Raw genomic sequence first — 15,204 nt, forward strand, 5'->3', positions numbered from 1 at the left:
TTCAGTAGTTTGAATCTTTTAATTAGCTGGCAGTATTGGCGCTCGCTGTATTGCAGCAGTTCGAGTAACGAAGATTTTTGGTGAGGTAAGTGATTTGTGAAAGGTATAGGTTAATGTTAGTCAGGGCCATTTTTTTGTAGAGATTTTTGAAAGTCAGATTGCGTTGCGCAAAAAATATTGTGTGTCAGTTTAAACACAGTCGTGTATAAATTGTTCTAAGGGGACGTTCCATATAGACCAGTCGTGTATAATTTTTCTAAGGGGACGTTCCAATGTGACTGCGATTAATACCCACAAGAGCGTGTGATACGTTACCTTGCAAGAGGTAATTGTCTAACGCTATAACAGTAGATCTAAACTGTGAGGTACTGGAGACATTGAGTAAATTTTTTTAGTAAAGGTTGTCACTGAGTTGTAGTTTTCTAATTCTAATGAAAAGCTTTAATAGTATTACTCGCACGTATATCATCCATGTCACTTTATTCAGAGGATCCAGAAAATATTAAATAAAAAATTTCTAGGATAAAATTTAAGATTATATAAATTTCTGATAATTTAATACATCGTATTTATAAGTACGATTGTCATGGCATATCGTTGAAGCGGAGATGACTGAGGTGACATCAGTACACAAACTCTTTTTGCTGAACCATAGGAGCCTTCTTAAAGTGAAGGATCGGAGACACGTCCCGCGAAGAGCACCACCTTCGTCTTTTGATCCAGTATGTAGAATAGGAATGGATGGTTCGCCTTGAAGATGATTGGTGGTGGTGGTGTGGGTTGTAGGGAAGTTGTGACTGCCCCAATGATAACAGCTGCAACAGATAAATTTTATGACATTACGCGCAATGCAGAAGATGATTGCAATTTATTTACACTCATTCTTCATTTTCTTCCGTGTTCCGCAATTAACGTAGTACTTTATTTGCAATTATGACTGCGTTTTAACCGTTAGTGGAGAGATGATATTGCTACCTTACATCTAAGTGTTTTAATCATGCTATTGTACATTTAAGGAATTGTGATTGCTGGTATGCAAGTTGCAGCGTACGGTATTGAAGGGGTTGAGCAAGCTCAAGCGACGTTTTGGTAGGTGATCATGAATGTTAGTGCCATGACGTCCTCCATTGAAATTAATGACCTCGGGATTTGCTCCAAGAGAGAACAGTTACTGACTGTGATCACAGGAAATTCGAATGAAACACTGTAGAAGACGTAGCTCTGCCACCACCAGCTTGTTCTCTAACAACAGTGGCTACAGCGAGTGTGCAGTGAGCTGCTTGCGGTTGGGTTGTTTGGGGGAGGAGACAAGACAGCGTGGTCATCGGTCTCATCGGATTAGAGAAGGACGGGGAAGGACGCCAGCCACGCCCTTTCAAAGGAACCACCCCGGCATTTGCCTGGAGCGATTTAGGGAAATCACGGAAAACCTAAATCAGGTTGGCCGGACGCGGGACTGAACCGTCGTCCTCCCGAATGCGAGTTTTAACGGTACGTCACATAAATGGACATTTGGAGAAAGGGAAAGGAAGTTTTTGTTATGAGACGTGTCAATTATAAATTATTTCAAGACAGTGTACGTTTGCGCGATGCATAACAAATAGTAAAGAACGTAAGTTATTATTATCAAAGCACAAATATCGATGTAATTAACAGTTTTTTTGGTATAATCTCTGTGCCACATAGGTCATGAAGTACAGAGACAATGCTTTGATTGAACGAGCTCTCCTGTTTTGTTTCGTCTAGCGGTAGGCCCCCATTGTAGTGCTGTCTGATAATTAACGTAAGTTGTATCTATATTTTGAAAAATATAATAGAAATTGTCATTAAAAAGTGTGTATTATTGACTTAGTTGTCATCTCTAATGATCGCAACCATTAACTATAATTAACAAAGTTTTTACAGAACTTCGCAGCACAGGGAGCTCATCTCCCCTAGCAACATTTAGTCGGCCATTATTTCATTAAAATAACAGATCATAATATTAAATGTAAATGCGAGAGACTTCTCAATTTTGGTCCTTCATTAATTTCAAAGTTAAAAAGAGTCAAAATAGATTTTGTTTATTAATATTTAGAATACTGAGTGAGTTCAGTATGTTTCATTTTGGCCGCCTGACGGCAGACGAGATTCTCTCCAGTTTTGCCTTGCAAATAATGGAAAACAAATATTTTAAAAAAATCGTTACATTATGCAATATCTCAGTTAATCTTTGTGTAATTTGGTACATAAATAACCAGTAACACCTGAGACCCATATTAATAATTACAGTTTGCGTAAGAATGCGCATATTTTCTTTCCTAAATAGCAGCGCTCACGCAAACTATTTATTAAAGGCGGTGAGTCGCGCGTTGTTTTAAAAAATACTATATCGTGCGTACTTCGGGGCAGCCGATGTGCGTACGAGTTTTATCGCGGTATAAGTTAATTAAAAGTCTCATGCTAGCCCACAATATCTAAAGCCACCCCAACCAAAGACATAAAATATATAATTATATAAATAACAAATACACACTTATATCGTGATATAGTCCAGTGTGCAAGCCACTGTGCCACCTTGCTCGGTAGTTAGCCACTTCTCGTGTACTTCGCCCACATCTATTCACAGCGGAAACTCTTAACATGTGACGCCACAGTTCCAAAATTGGTCGCCGAATGTCCTCAGGCACGTTGTTATATTCCTGACTGTGGCCTCCAGTATTTTATTTTGCTAGACGCTCACCTTGATGCAGCTTGATGCACATGAAGCAACGTATGGTACAAAAGTGGAGTGGGGTACAAGCTACAGATGGTGGATTATGTACCAGTCCCGTGGAAGAATCCACCAATTCTGGTTCTAATTGGTCGGCAGGTTCGGGTGCAAAGCTCCAAAACGCCAAACTGTTCTTATAAATTATTTATATACTTTTCACTGTATTTAACCCAGCTTTTAGTACGACAATCTTTCATGGTTGCCCTACGAGTCTATCGTCTTTGTCTGAGAAACATAAGAGTAACGATATTGCAACCGAAGTGCTTCCGACACTTTCGGGTCGCTTTAGCGGGCCTGTGAGAAGTACTTAGGCTGCACTAGTAGTCACTGTCTCGGACGTTCTGGAGGGTCGGGCACGTATCTCAGTACCTTGGGCTACTTACACTACTGGCCATTAAAATTGCTACACCAAGAAGAAATGCAGATGATAAACGGGTATTCACTGGACAAATATATTATACTAGAACTGACATGTGATTACATTTTCGCGCAATTTGGGTGCATAGATCCTGAGAATTCGGAACCCAGAACAACCACCTCTGGCCGTAATAACGGCCATGATACGCCTGGGCATTGAGTCAAACAGAGCTTGGATAGCTTGGATGGCCTCTACAGGTACAGCTGCCCATGCAGCTTCAACACCATACCACAGTTCATCAAGAATAGTGACTGGCGTATTGGGACAAGCCAGTTACTCGGCCACTATTGACAAGACGTTTTCAATTGGTGAGAGATCAGGAGAATGTGCTGGCCAGGGCAGCATTCTAACATTATCTGTATCCAGAAAGGCCCGTACAGGACCTGCAACATGCTGTCGTGCATTATCCTGCTGAAATGTAGGGTTTCGCAGGGATAAAATGAAGGGTAGAGCCACTGGTCGTGACACATCTGAAATGTAACGTCCACTATTCAAAGTGCCGTCAATGTGAACAAGAGGTGACCGAGATGTGTAACCAATGGCCCCCATACCATCAAGCCGGGTGATACGTCAGTATGGCGATGACGAATACACGCTTCTAATGTGCGTTCACCGCGATGTCGCCAAACACTGATGCGACCATCATGATGCTGTACATCACCGCACGCGCTCCTGTCAAGGGTAACCGCAGCCATTGTCTCCGAGCTGACAGTCCATGCTGCTGCAAACGTCGTCGAACTGTTCGTGCACATGGTTGTTGTGTTGCAAACGTCCCCATCTGTTGACTCAAGGATTGAGTTGTGGCTGCACGATCCGTTACAGCCATGCGGATAAGATGCCTGTCATCTCGACTGCTAGTCATACGAGGCCGTTGGGATCTAGCACGGCGTTCCGTATTACCCTCCTGAACCCACCGATTCCATATTCTGCTAACAGTCATTGGATCTCGAACATTGCGAGCAGCAATGTCGCATTGCGATAAACCGCAATCGCGATAGGCTCCTTACACGAGGCATCACGACAACGTTTCCCCAGGCAACGCCCGTCAACTGCTGTTTGTGTATGAGAAATTTGTTGGAAACTTTCCTCATGTTAGTACGTTGTAGGTGTCGCCAATGGGGCCAACCTTGTGTGAATGCTCTGAAAAGCTAATCATTTGCATTTCACATCACCTTCTTCCAGTTGGTTAAATTTGGCGTCTGTAGCACGTCATCTTCGTGGTGTAGCAATTTTAATGGCCAGTAGTGTAGATGTGAATAAGTAATAGTCACGGTTTTTCGGGTGTTCTTTAGAGCTAGACATGTTGTACTTTATATCGGGCGTAACTAAGTTTGAATGTGTAATACTGCGTACTGGAGAGCCCGCCATGTGCATCATATATGGAAGTTGGACGGAATATTTACCATACAATTAAGAAAGCTATGTCGAGTTTTGTGTGAATATTTGAATAACAACCACACTGGATACATTAATTATAAGTGTCACCTACCAAGATTGTCAGTACTACAGATACAGAAACTAACCTGGGCAAGTGGCATCCCGCAAAAAGCACAATCGCAGGTTTGAATTGACAGCGTATAGGCCCTCTGCGAAGAAGATGCCACAACTGACGAGCTGTCATCTGCGCTGGGGACACAACTTCAGAAGACAACAGGTTGGTGGAAAGAACGATGAGAGATTCTTATTCAACTTTTCCAGGTCTGACTTCCAAAAGCACGCATAATTTATAACGAGCAGTGGCCACGGCTGTTTCCTCGATGCAACAAACGCTGACAGGTCGCAGACTTCACCAGAATTTTGAGTGATCAATCTTCTGACTGATTTGATGTGGCCCGCCAGGAATTCGGCTCCTATGCCAGCCTTTTCATCTCAGAGTAGAACTTGCAGCGTACGTCCTCAATCTCATTTGCTGGATGTATCCCAATCTCTGTCTTCCCCTACAGGTTTTACCCTCTACAGCTCTCTCTTGTACCATGGAAGTTATTCCCTGTTGTCTTAACGAATGCCCTATCATCCTGTTCTTATTATGTCACCGATGCTGTTGAGAAACTCTTCTTTCCTTACCTCACCAGGCAACCTAATTTTCAAATCCTTCTGTGCACCACAACTCCAATGTTTCTGTTCTGTTCCCGTTTTCCCACATTCTTGTCTCACTGCCATTCAATGATCTGCTCCAAACACACATTCCCAGAAATTTCTTCCTCAAATTGAGACCTATCTTTGCTACTAGAAGTCTTATCTTGGCCAGAAATGCCCTTTTTGCCAGTGCTAGTTTGTTTCTTATGTCCTCCTTGGTCCATCCATCCTTGGTTATTTTTCTACCTAGGTAGCAGAATTCCTAAGCTTCAGCTACTTCATCATCCACATTTCTGGTAAGTTTCTCTCTGTTCTTATTTCTGCTGCTTCTCATTACCTTCGTCTTTCTTCGATTTACTCTCTGTACTCTGTACTCTTTAGAACGTTCATTCCCTTCAGCAAGTCCCGTAATCCTTCTTCTCTTTTACTGCCATCAGCAAATCTTATCACTGATATCCTTTCACCTTTAATTTTAACCCCACTTTTGAACCTTTCTTTTATTTCCGGCATTGCTTCTTTGACGTGTAAATTGAATAGCAGGAGTGAAAGATTATACCCCTGTCTTACACCCTTTTAAATCCATGTACTCGGTTCTTGGTATTCTACTCTTATTGTTCCCTCTTGGTTCTTGTACATATTACATATCACCCGTCTGTCCGAAAGTCACTCGATAAGGTGTAATTGTCTTTCTCAACCCTGTAATATATAACCTCTATCACTAGAGACAAGTAAACTAATCTGGTTGCCTTAAAACACGACGTGCGACTCTTCGTGCTACTTTGTCCCAAACTTTAAAAAAGAATGAATAACATATTAAAGGATGTCTTTAAAACAATATGTGCAATAGAGTGGATTACCTAAATTTCTAAATATGCACAGTTATTCATGCACACAACAGTATAAAAACAAATCAGAAGGTAAATAAATCTTAATGGCTCTGAGCACTATGGGACTTAACTTCTGAAGTCATCAGTCCCCTAGAACTTAGAACTACTTAAACCTAACTAACCTAAGGACATCACACACATCCAAGCTCGAGGCAGGATTAAAATCTGCGACCGTAGCGGTCTCGCGGTTCCAGACTGAAGCGCCTAGAACCGCTTGGCGACAACGGCCGGCTAAATCTTAATCTAAAACATCTTCGAAGAGTAGAAAAAATAGTTTTCCCTTAAGGTTCAGTTTTGAGCATCATGCAAAAGATTTCGCTACTCGACAGTCTTTTAACAGATCTTTCCTCATCTATTCCTTACAGTAAGGTTTCAATTTGTATTTCACCTGCCTATTTAATTTTTAACATTCCTCTGCAGCACCTTATCTGAACTGCATCCATTTTTCTCTTCCCCATTCTCCCCAAAGATGGCGGTTTACTTCCATACGCTGCTGTGTTCATAGTTTACGTTGACAGTTGCGTCTTCTGTTCTAAGTCAGCATTTGATGCCAGTAAAGTTCTTTACTCGCTTATGCCCCACTGCTACGATGTTGCCCTTGCGGTATCTTAATCCTAGATGACGTAATTAGTTAACATGAAGTGTATTCGCAGTTGCGAAGATGGACAACCATCAAACGTCTGCTAACGCCATTGGATCAGGAGTCTGAACTTAGCAAAACAATAGTCGTGGAATGCAATGGCTATGTCTTGTTATGAGGGTAAGAGGAGATGCAACGACCGCCCCTCGTGTTGATTCAGTGTATCGGAGCTCTTCGGGCCGCTTCGGCGTCATTTACGTTCATAAAATAAATAGATGGTAGCTGGGCGCTCACTTGTTGTCCTGTCCTGCGTCCCCGATCGGACTACCGCCGACTCTAGGTGGCGTCGCATGTGGACGACGATCTAAGCCTTAGTATTGCAGTCCCGCAGTACCTTGTAGCAGAAACCAAGCGTACGTCTGTGTCAGGTTGAATGGTCTCGACCAAAGCTTATCAACGTTAGTCGTAGGGGCAATTTCGCGGTGTCCAACAACCAGGCCGGCCGCTGCGGTTCTAGGTGCTTCAGTCTGGAACCGCGCGACAGCTACTGCCTCGGGCATGGATGTGTGTGATGTCCTTAGGTTAGTTAGGTTTAAGTAGTTCTAAGTTCTAGGGGACTGATGGCCTCATATGTTAAGTCCCATAGTAGTCAGAGCCATTTGAACCATCTGAACCAACAACCAGAGGATCGTCGTAGTGTTCACCATATGCAGGTCCCAGATTAGAGTCCCGACTTGCGGTCATCGATTGTGTCGAGGGAGCTGATCTTTGAATGCCAGGACACAACTCAAGCCACCCCCAAATGTTAAATGGTCGTGGTGGCCTTGGAAGGGCGGCGTGACTTCTTCCGCAAAGAAACGTGAACGTTAGGGACGTCTGTCCACACGACAAGGTACGTAGACTTTGATAAGCCTAACACCCAGCGCTGTGAATGCCATTCCTCAAGCATTCGGGACAGACTGAATGCCACCCGCCACTATTACTTCCTGCAGAATTATTTAGATCTCGCTACCTGTGGGAGAGATGTGCGTGGCGTATGTGTCATAGCCGTACATGCCTGAGAAGTCGTCGACGTGTACTTCCTGAAGAAAGTCCGCCTGCTTAGCTGAAAGGTAACAATGGCACACGATCATTTCTCCTTTTTTTCCCTGGGAAAAGGCTATGCCGATGGCAACAGCCTTCCACGTGTAGCTGAAGTAAAGAATATTTAGTGAGTGCCCATATAGTATTGATGTTAATAGTCGCAACACGATAAGTATGAAGTCTGTCCATCGCACCCAAGTTGGCCATTAGCATCAAAGTAAGTGGTGTGAGCGCGTTACGTCAGGGTGACACGTCGCGGTCACTGACAGTGTCAAGAGATCAACACTGATTGTGTGGGTGCATTATATCAGAGTGACTCTCCGTGGTCACGGCAATGTTAAGAAATCAACACCGATGGAGTGTGTGGCCGCATTATATCATGGTGATTCTACGCGGTCACAAACAGTGTCAAGGGATCGACGCTGATTGAGTGAAATCCCTTGCGTGGTGTCCGACACGGCGTGCAATGCGTTTTCTTCACAATCGTCCGCCCAGATGCCAAGACACACCGTCGACTGCTGATGGGACATCTCAGCTGCGGCTCTTGGTGCAGACTCCACAGTTATTACATGTTGATAATCTGTGGTGGATATCTCCATGAGATCCTACATTACAGAGGGAACGGACGGGCTGAAGCTGTCACCAATACGGACTACAGGCTGTGCCGCTCTGTGTTGCCGTCATCACCACGGAACTCGCCTCCGTTTCCTGTGCCTTCGTTAGGAACGCTGTTTGCCGACTCATGTTTCAGTATCCGAATAGGGCTGGATCTCTTTGATTGCCTTGCTGTCGGAAAGAAAAACTGCAGTCAGCACCGCCCATGCGTCAATGCCCATCTTCTCATCCGCACCTTCCCACAAGGTCGAACACTGTCTTCTGAAGCGGGCGCCTTGATAGTAAATGAGTTCATTATTTCCAACTCCACTATGTTCATCCTGTCGGGAGCGTCTGACAAGTAGGTTAACTTTGTATGGTGATGCCGGCCGAGCAACCACTGCATAATTGTGAGAGCGGGTCGTGATCCTAGGAGGAGTAGCCGGAACCGCGCTGCCGCTACGGTCGCAGGTTCGAATCCTGCGTCGGGCATGGACGTGTATCATGTTGTAAGCTTAGTTAGGTTTAAGTAGTTCTATGTCTAGGGGGCTGATGAGCTCAGATGTTAAGTTCCATAGTGCTTAGTGTCACTTTTTGAACCTAGGAGGAGTCACAGTTTCGCCTGTCGGGATTTGAGCAAGTCGCCATTGTAAACATGCCGACCTGACGTGTCCATCTTGGCCGTAAACGGAGCTTGTACGTGGCTGTCCATCATACATACTAATCGCCATACAGCCGAGGATGACGAGTTAGGAAGCCACGTGTTTACTCAAGCCAGTTTTAATCTGCAATACCATGTTGATGAGCAGGTATGTTGTAAAAGTGTTCCATGTTTTGGCCACATGGCTGACCACTTTGCTCTAAGATTGGAAAGTCGCGATGACGACATCCGGTACTTCGAAGGGGAATTTGAAAACTCCTAGCTTGTGGAAGCTAAACTCCAAGATGGCCATGTTTGAATTTAAGATTGTTCGCATTTGAGCGCACAATTCTGTTACACCCCTCCCCACCTACTAACTTGAGGTAGATGACACTGCTCGTAAAAAGGAGGTGGATACCGATTATATCCTGTGATTTTAAAGTCGTCACATATGAAGCGTTCAACTTCAAAAGCTCGAGACCATGCGTGATTGGGTTGAAAGCTGATCTTATCGTTGTGTATGTGTGTGTGTGTGTGTGTGTGTGTGTGTGTGTGTGTGTGTGTGTGTGAGAGAGAGAGAGAGAGGGGGGGGGGGGGGGCGGGCACCATTTACGTCAGCTGTGATGGACTCTGAATAAGTGGGATCGAAGCAGAAGACGACTGCGCACACACGCGACACCACGAAGAGGACGTAAACAGTAAGTCCGCGCCACTCCACTACCGATGGCTGACTGTACTAAATTCAAATGGCTCTGAGCACTATGGGACTTGACATCTGAGGTCATCAGTCCCCTAGAACTTAGAACTACTTAAACCCAACTAACCTGAGGAGATCACACACATCCATGCCCGAGGCAGGATTTGAACATGCGACCGTAGCGGTCGAGCGGTTCCAGACTGAAGCGCCTAGAACCGCTCGGCCACAACCGCCGGCACTGACTGTACCATTAGGTTTCACGACCAGAATCAAACTTCCGTATGTCTTTAACCTTGTGTCTTCAACCTGTACTCGCTCTTACCTTTTGTGTATTCCTGTACTTTGAGACATTTTATTGAAAGTCGCTTGGTCGGTGTAGGCGGATAAATACGACATATTGTCAATATTCGTAACTAAAAGTAAATTTCATATATTTCACAATGGCTTTAGCTGAGCAATGCATGTTCCTCCGGACATGCTCGCATGTCTGAAGGAACATTGCATACTATTTCTAAAATATCACAGGCACTGCAGTATCGAATTAGCTAATATCTTGTGCTGCGCCTGTCATTGTTCAAATGCTCATCAGGTGGTTGTTTCCCCTTCACTCTGTCTTCATTATTGTTGTCTACAATTGACATTTCACCAAACACAGCAACAAATGGGCTAGCCGTTCTCACACTGCTGTTGTAAAACTTACTTGTGTTGCGCCACTAGCGCTTTGTAGCCTGAGAACCTCAGTATTAGAATCTGCATTCCTTGTGCAGTTTTAGAACTATTCTGAAATTTTATTTCTTCATTTTACCTACAACCCAGTGGGATAGCAACGGCTAAAAGCGGAAATCTTGTCCACTCTTTCACGAAGACACATTTAACTTTCCTGTCTATTTACCTGAACGTTATTCTAGCTGACAGTCTTTAATCTTTCTCTTGTAGCTTGTAAAATGGTTCAAATGGCTCTAAACACTACGGCACTTAACATCTAAGGTCATCAGGCCCCTAGACGCAGAACTACTCAAACCTAACTAACCTACAGACATCACATACATCCATGCCCGCGGCAGGATTCGAACCTGTGACCGTAGCAGCAGTGCGGTTCCGGTGGACTGAAGCGCATAGAACCGCCTTTTTTTGCGCATTTCATTCCTTGTTGATCATTGTGTTTGGTCGTTGAGGGCATCACATGACACCCATTCAAGTTTGTTTGTTGATCCTTCCACTCAGTTTTTTTTATTTTTTTTTTTTTTTTATTACAGAGACCAACCAGCTCTCTGACCGAACACGCTGAGCTGCCGTGCCGGCGTCGGCCTACAGAGGCCGGCTTGGAGCTTGTACCTTCTATCTTCGCGTTACCTGTATTTTTAAAATTTGTGAAAAGTCTTATGTTTAATAACTGTGAGCCATCAAACAAAGTGATCAACAAGTTACCGTGAACTGACATCACCTGCTAACACGTATTAATTCTTCTGTCAACCTCAGAATGTTTCATTCTATCTTCGATATCTTTCATCTCAAGGATCGGCGTAGTGACCTTGTTAGGCTACAACGATTCTGCAGAATAATTTCCAGATTCCTCCCAGTTATCTCAGTACTATTCTCCGCGCTTTCAACCACCCATCAATCATTTCACTGTACATTATTGTGGCATAATTAACTGTATAAAGTGGAAAGTAATTTATTCATTTATTGTTGAATGGTTTCTAGTAATAACTATAACATCTCTTCCATTTTTTGTAACTAGTCATTAGATTTCCTTCGACACATTCGTCGTGATTCCTGCACCTTGTCCATTCGGACAAGTATCAACTTTAAACTTTTTGTCTGATTAAAACTATATGTCAGTGCCAGACCATAATTTGAACTCGCGCTCCACAGACTTTTTTTTTTTTTTTGTCGAGGCAGGCGTCGCATGACACCCGTTCAAGTTCATAAGTTCATCGTTAATTCCTTCACTAAGTTTTTTTTGTTTTTTTTTTTCGGTGCATCCAGTCCTGTGACCGAAAACGCTGAGCTACTGTGCCGGCGACATAGCTACCCAAACATGACACACATAGTCTCACAGCTTTACTTCCGCGTGTACATCATCTCCTTCTTACAGAAGTCCTGGTCCAGAAAGTTTCGCAGGAGAACTTCTGTGGGGTTGGGAAGGTAAGAGATAAGGTACTGGCGGAAGTACAGCTCTGAGGGTACGTCGCGATTCGTGCTTGGATAGCTCACTCGGCACAGCACTTTGCCACGAGTCTCGGTCCAGCACATAGTTGAAATCTACCAGGAAGTTTCATATCAGAGTACACTGCACTGCAGAGTGTAGATTTCACTCTATCAATATTATCAACATGCCCACTGAAATGTATGATCTGTGTGTTACTACTAAACATGCTTCTAGGATGAGTATGTTGGGCAGTGCTTATCTCAGCAAAATACGAATAAAACCACAATTATAAAAATATGTTGGCTACCGCGACCTGTGTCAGTCACGTTAAAATCCTTTTGGGACGTCTTAAAAAAATACTTAAAATACTAACATTAATCGACATTTTGGCAGAGCTGCAGAAACCTTCCAACTGGGACCTCTGAGGGGATCGCTGCAACACAGCCGAAATACTGACTTATTATTTTTTCACTTCAAATGTTTTATAAGAAAGATGTCGCAGCAGTACTCCCAGACGGGTTTTAATAAAAAGAATCTGAGCTACCTATAAATACACTCCTGGAAATGGAAAAAAGAACACATTGACACCGGTGTGTCAGACCCACCATACTTGCTCCGGACACTGCGAGAGGGCTGTACAAGCAATGATCACACGCACGGCACAGCGGACACACCAGGAACCGCGGTGTTGGCCGTCGAATGGCGCTAGCTACGCAGCATTTGTGCACCGCCGCCGTCAGTGTCAGCCAGTTTGCCGTGGCATACGGAGCTCCATCGCAGTCTTTAACACTGATAGCATGCCGCGACAGCGTGGATGTGAACTGTATGTGCAGTTGACGGACTTTGAGCGAGGGCGTATAGTGGGCATGCGGGAGGCCGGGTGGACGTACCGCCGAATTGCTCAACACGTGGGGCGTGAGGTCTCCACAGTACATCGATGTTGTCGCCAGTGGTCGGCATAAGGTGCACGTGCCCGTCGACCTGGGACCGGACCGCAGCGACGCACGGACGCAAGCCAAGACCGTAGGATCCTACGCAGTGCCGTAGGGGACCTCACCGCCACTTCCCAGCAAATTAGGGACACTGTTGCTCCTGGGGTATCGGCGAGGACCATTCGCAACCGTCTCCATGAAGCTGGGCTACGGTCCCGCACACCGTTAGGCCGTCTTCCGCTCACACCCCAACATCGTGCAGCCCGCCTCCAGTGGTGTCGCGACAGGCGTGAATGGAGGGACGAATGGAGACGTGTCGTCTTCAGCGATGAGAGTCGCTTCTGCCTTGGTGCCAATGATGGTCGTATGCGTGTTTGGCGCCGTGCAGGTGAGCGCCACAATCAGGACTGCATACGACCGAGGCACACAGGGCCAACATCCGGCATCATGGTGTGGGGAGCGATCTCCTACACTGGCCGTACACCTCTGGTGATCGTCGAGGGGACACTGAATAGTGCACGGTACATCCAAACCGTCATCGAACCCATCGTTCTACCATTCCTAGACCGGCAAGAGAACTTGCTGTTCCAACAGGACAATGCACGTCCGCATGTAACCCGTGCCACCCAACGTGCTCTAGAAGGTGTAAGTCAACTACCCTGGCCAGCAAGATCTCCGGATCTGTCCCCCATTGAGCATGTTTGGGACTGGATGAAGCGTCGTCTCACGCGGTTTGCACGTCCAGCACGAACGTTGGTCTAACAGAGGCGCCAGGTGGAAATGGCATGGCAAGCCGTTCCACAGGACTACATCCAGCATCTCTACGATCGTCTCCATGGGAGAATAGCAGCCTGCATTGCTGCGAAAGGTGGATATACACTGTACTAGTGCCGACATTGTGCATGCTCTGTTGCCTGTGTCTATGTGCCTGTGGTTCTGTCAGTGTGATCATGTGATTTATCTGACCCCAGGAATGTGTCAATAAAGTTTCCCCTTCCTGGGACAATGAATTCACGGTGTTCTTATTTCAATTTCCAGGAGTGTAGCTACAGCTCTCGATTTTCTAAAGTTCTTTTTTTCTGAGTCAGAGAATACTGACGTATAGTCAATTTCATACTAACCGAAAACATTAATATAGTTATTCAGCAACAAGAGCGTCACGTGTAGCCGCGTGTCTTCTTCGGCAGCAAATTACTCAAGTGAGCGAGGTGTTGCAGTGGCTAGCACTTGCATTCTGGAGGATGGCGTTTCAATTCTTCTACTGATTTAAAGTTTTCCGCGGTTTCTCTAAATCACTGCAGCCCACTACCGGGATGGAAAGACACTGCCGATTTTCTTACCCGTCCGTTACTAATCCGAGCTCATGCACCGTCTCTAAGAACTCGTTAAACCTTAATCTTCCTGCCTTCCTTTTCCAGATTACTCACCAGTAGCAGCAGCAGCCTCTGTACCTTCTTCGTTAACCTCGATGAAAGCTTTGTGCAGTACTTGGTCCACTTTAAGTTTCTCTTTGGCGATTTCAGAAAAATTTGCGGCATCACTGAACATTGAAGTCATGCCGAGCTGAAATGAAATAACGAAAAGTTTTAAGCAAAGTTTCTTGTATATTCACAGTATTTTCCTAATATATCTGTGACAATAATAGCAAACAATAGTTCCATACAATTTCAGTTCACAAATTTGACTGTACTTTGCACTACTCACTTTCAGCTATTTATCAAGGTCGCCAACTACCCACCTACAGTTACTTTTCAACGTCACCATTCAAAAACAGTTGTAGATTTTCTTAACCAGCTGACTGTTTAAGAGTTTTTTGGCAGGGCTACACAAAAAAGTAGTTGAAAGTGCATAGTTGGATGAGTTAAAAAAAAATTGTTGATGACGGTAGTTGGAACTACAGTAACCGTCTTTTCTTACTGTGATACTAAAACACTATACCGCCGAAAATACACACTTGCTTCATTTATTCTCATGTGTGCTTTCAGTTATTGATACCGTGCACTGTCTAACTTTGTTCAACTCCACGTTTACGTACTATGTCCAGTAGGCTTTAATCATAATCCACTTTTATAATTGTGTCATTAATCGAAGAAGGAGACAGGTGAGCGTGGAAAAATGGTGAGGGATATGGAAGGGAGGATCGATTCCTGTATTTAAAAAGAAAAGGTATTTTAAGGGAAGATATAGAGTATGATGTGTGTATCAGAAGGAAGAAGAGATATGTTTGCGAGAAGAAATTGAATTGAAGCAATTATGGAAGATTAAGTGGTACATAACGTAGAGTGTTCTCAGCGAGTGAGTAATAACATCTTGGGAGAACGTATTGGTGATCTTGTACTTGAACACTGTAATTTCCTTGCCCGAAAGGAATCAGATAATAAATACGAAAGTTG

The 15,204-nt window shown here is 44.5% G+C and overlaps 1 protein-coding gene across 1 annotated transcript in view; it reads right to left on the reverse strand.

The window, feature by feature from the left end:
* Positions 1 to 461: 461 nt before the first annotated feature.
* The window catches only part of LOC126335472 (serpin B4-like), an 89,427-nt gene continuing 74,684 nt past the window's right edge, over positions 462 to 15,204 (reverse strand). Inside the window, exons 7-8 of the mRNA XM_049998789.1 lie at positions 14,239 to 14,374; positions 462 to 815 (exon numbers count right to left, since the gene is read on the reverse strand). Of these exons, the coding sequence (XP_049854746.1) occupies positions 664 to 815; positions 14,239 to 14,374 (288 nt within the window). The 3' untranslated portion in view covers positions 462 to 663. The remainder of the gene's footprint in view (positions 816 to 14,238; positions 14,375 to 15,204) is intronic.

The sequence above is a fragment of the Schistocerca gregaria genome, chromosome 2, assembly GCF_023897955.1.
Source record: "Schistocerca gregaria isolate iqSchGreg1 chromosome 2, iqSchGreg1.2, whole genome shotgun sequence".
Taxonomy (NCBI): domain Eukaryota; kingdom Metazoa; phylum Arthropoda; class Insecta; order Orthoptera; family Acrididae; genus Schistocerca; species Schistocerca gregaria.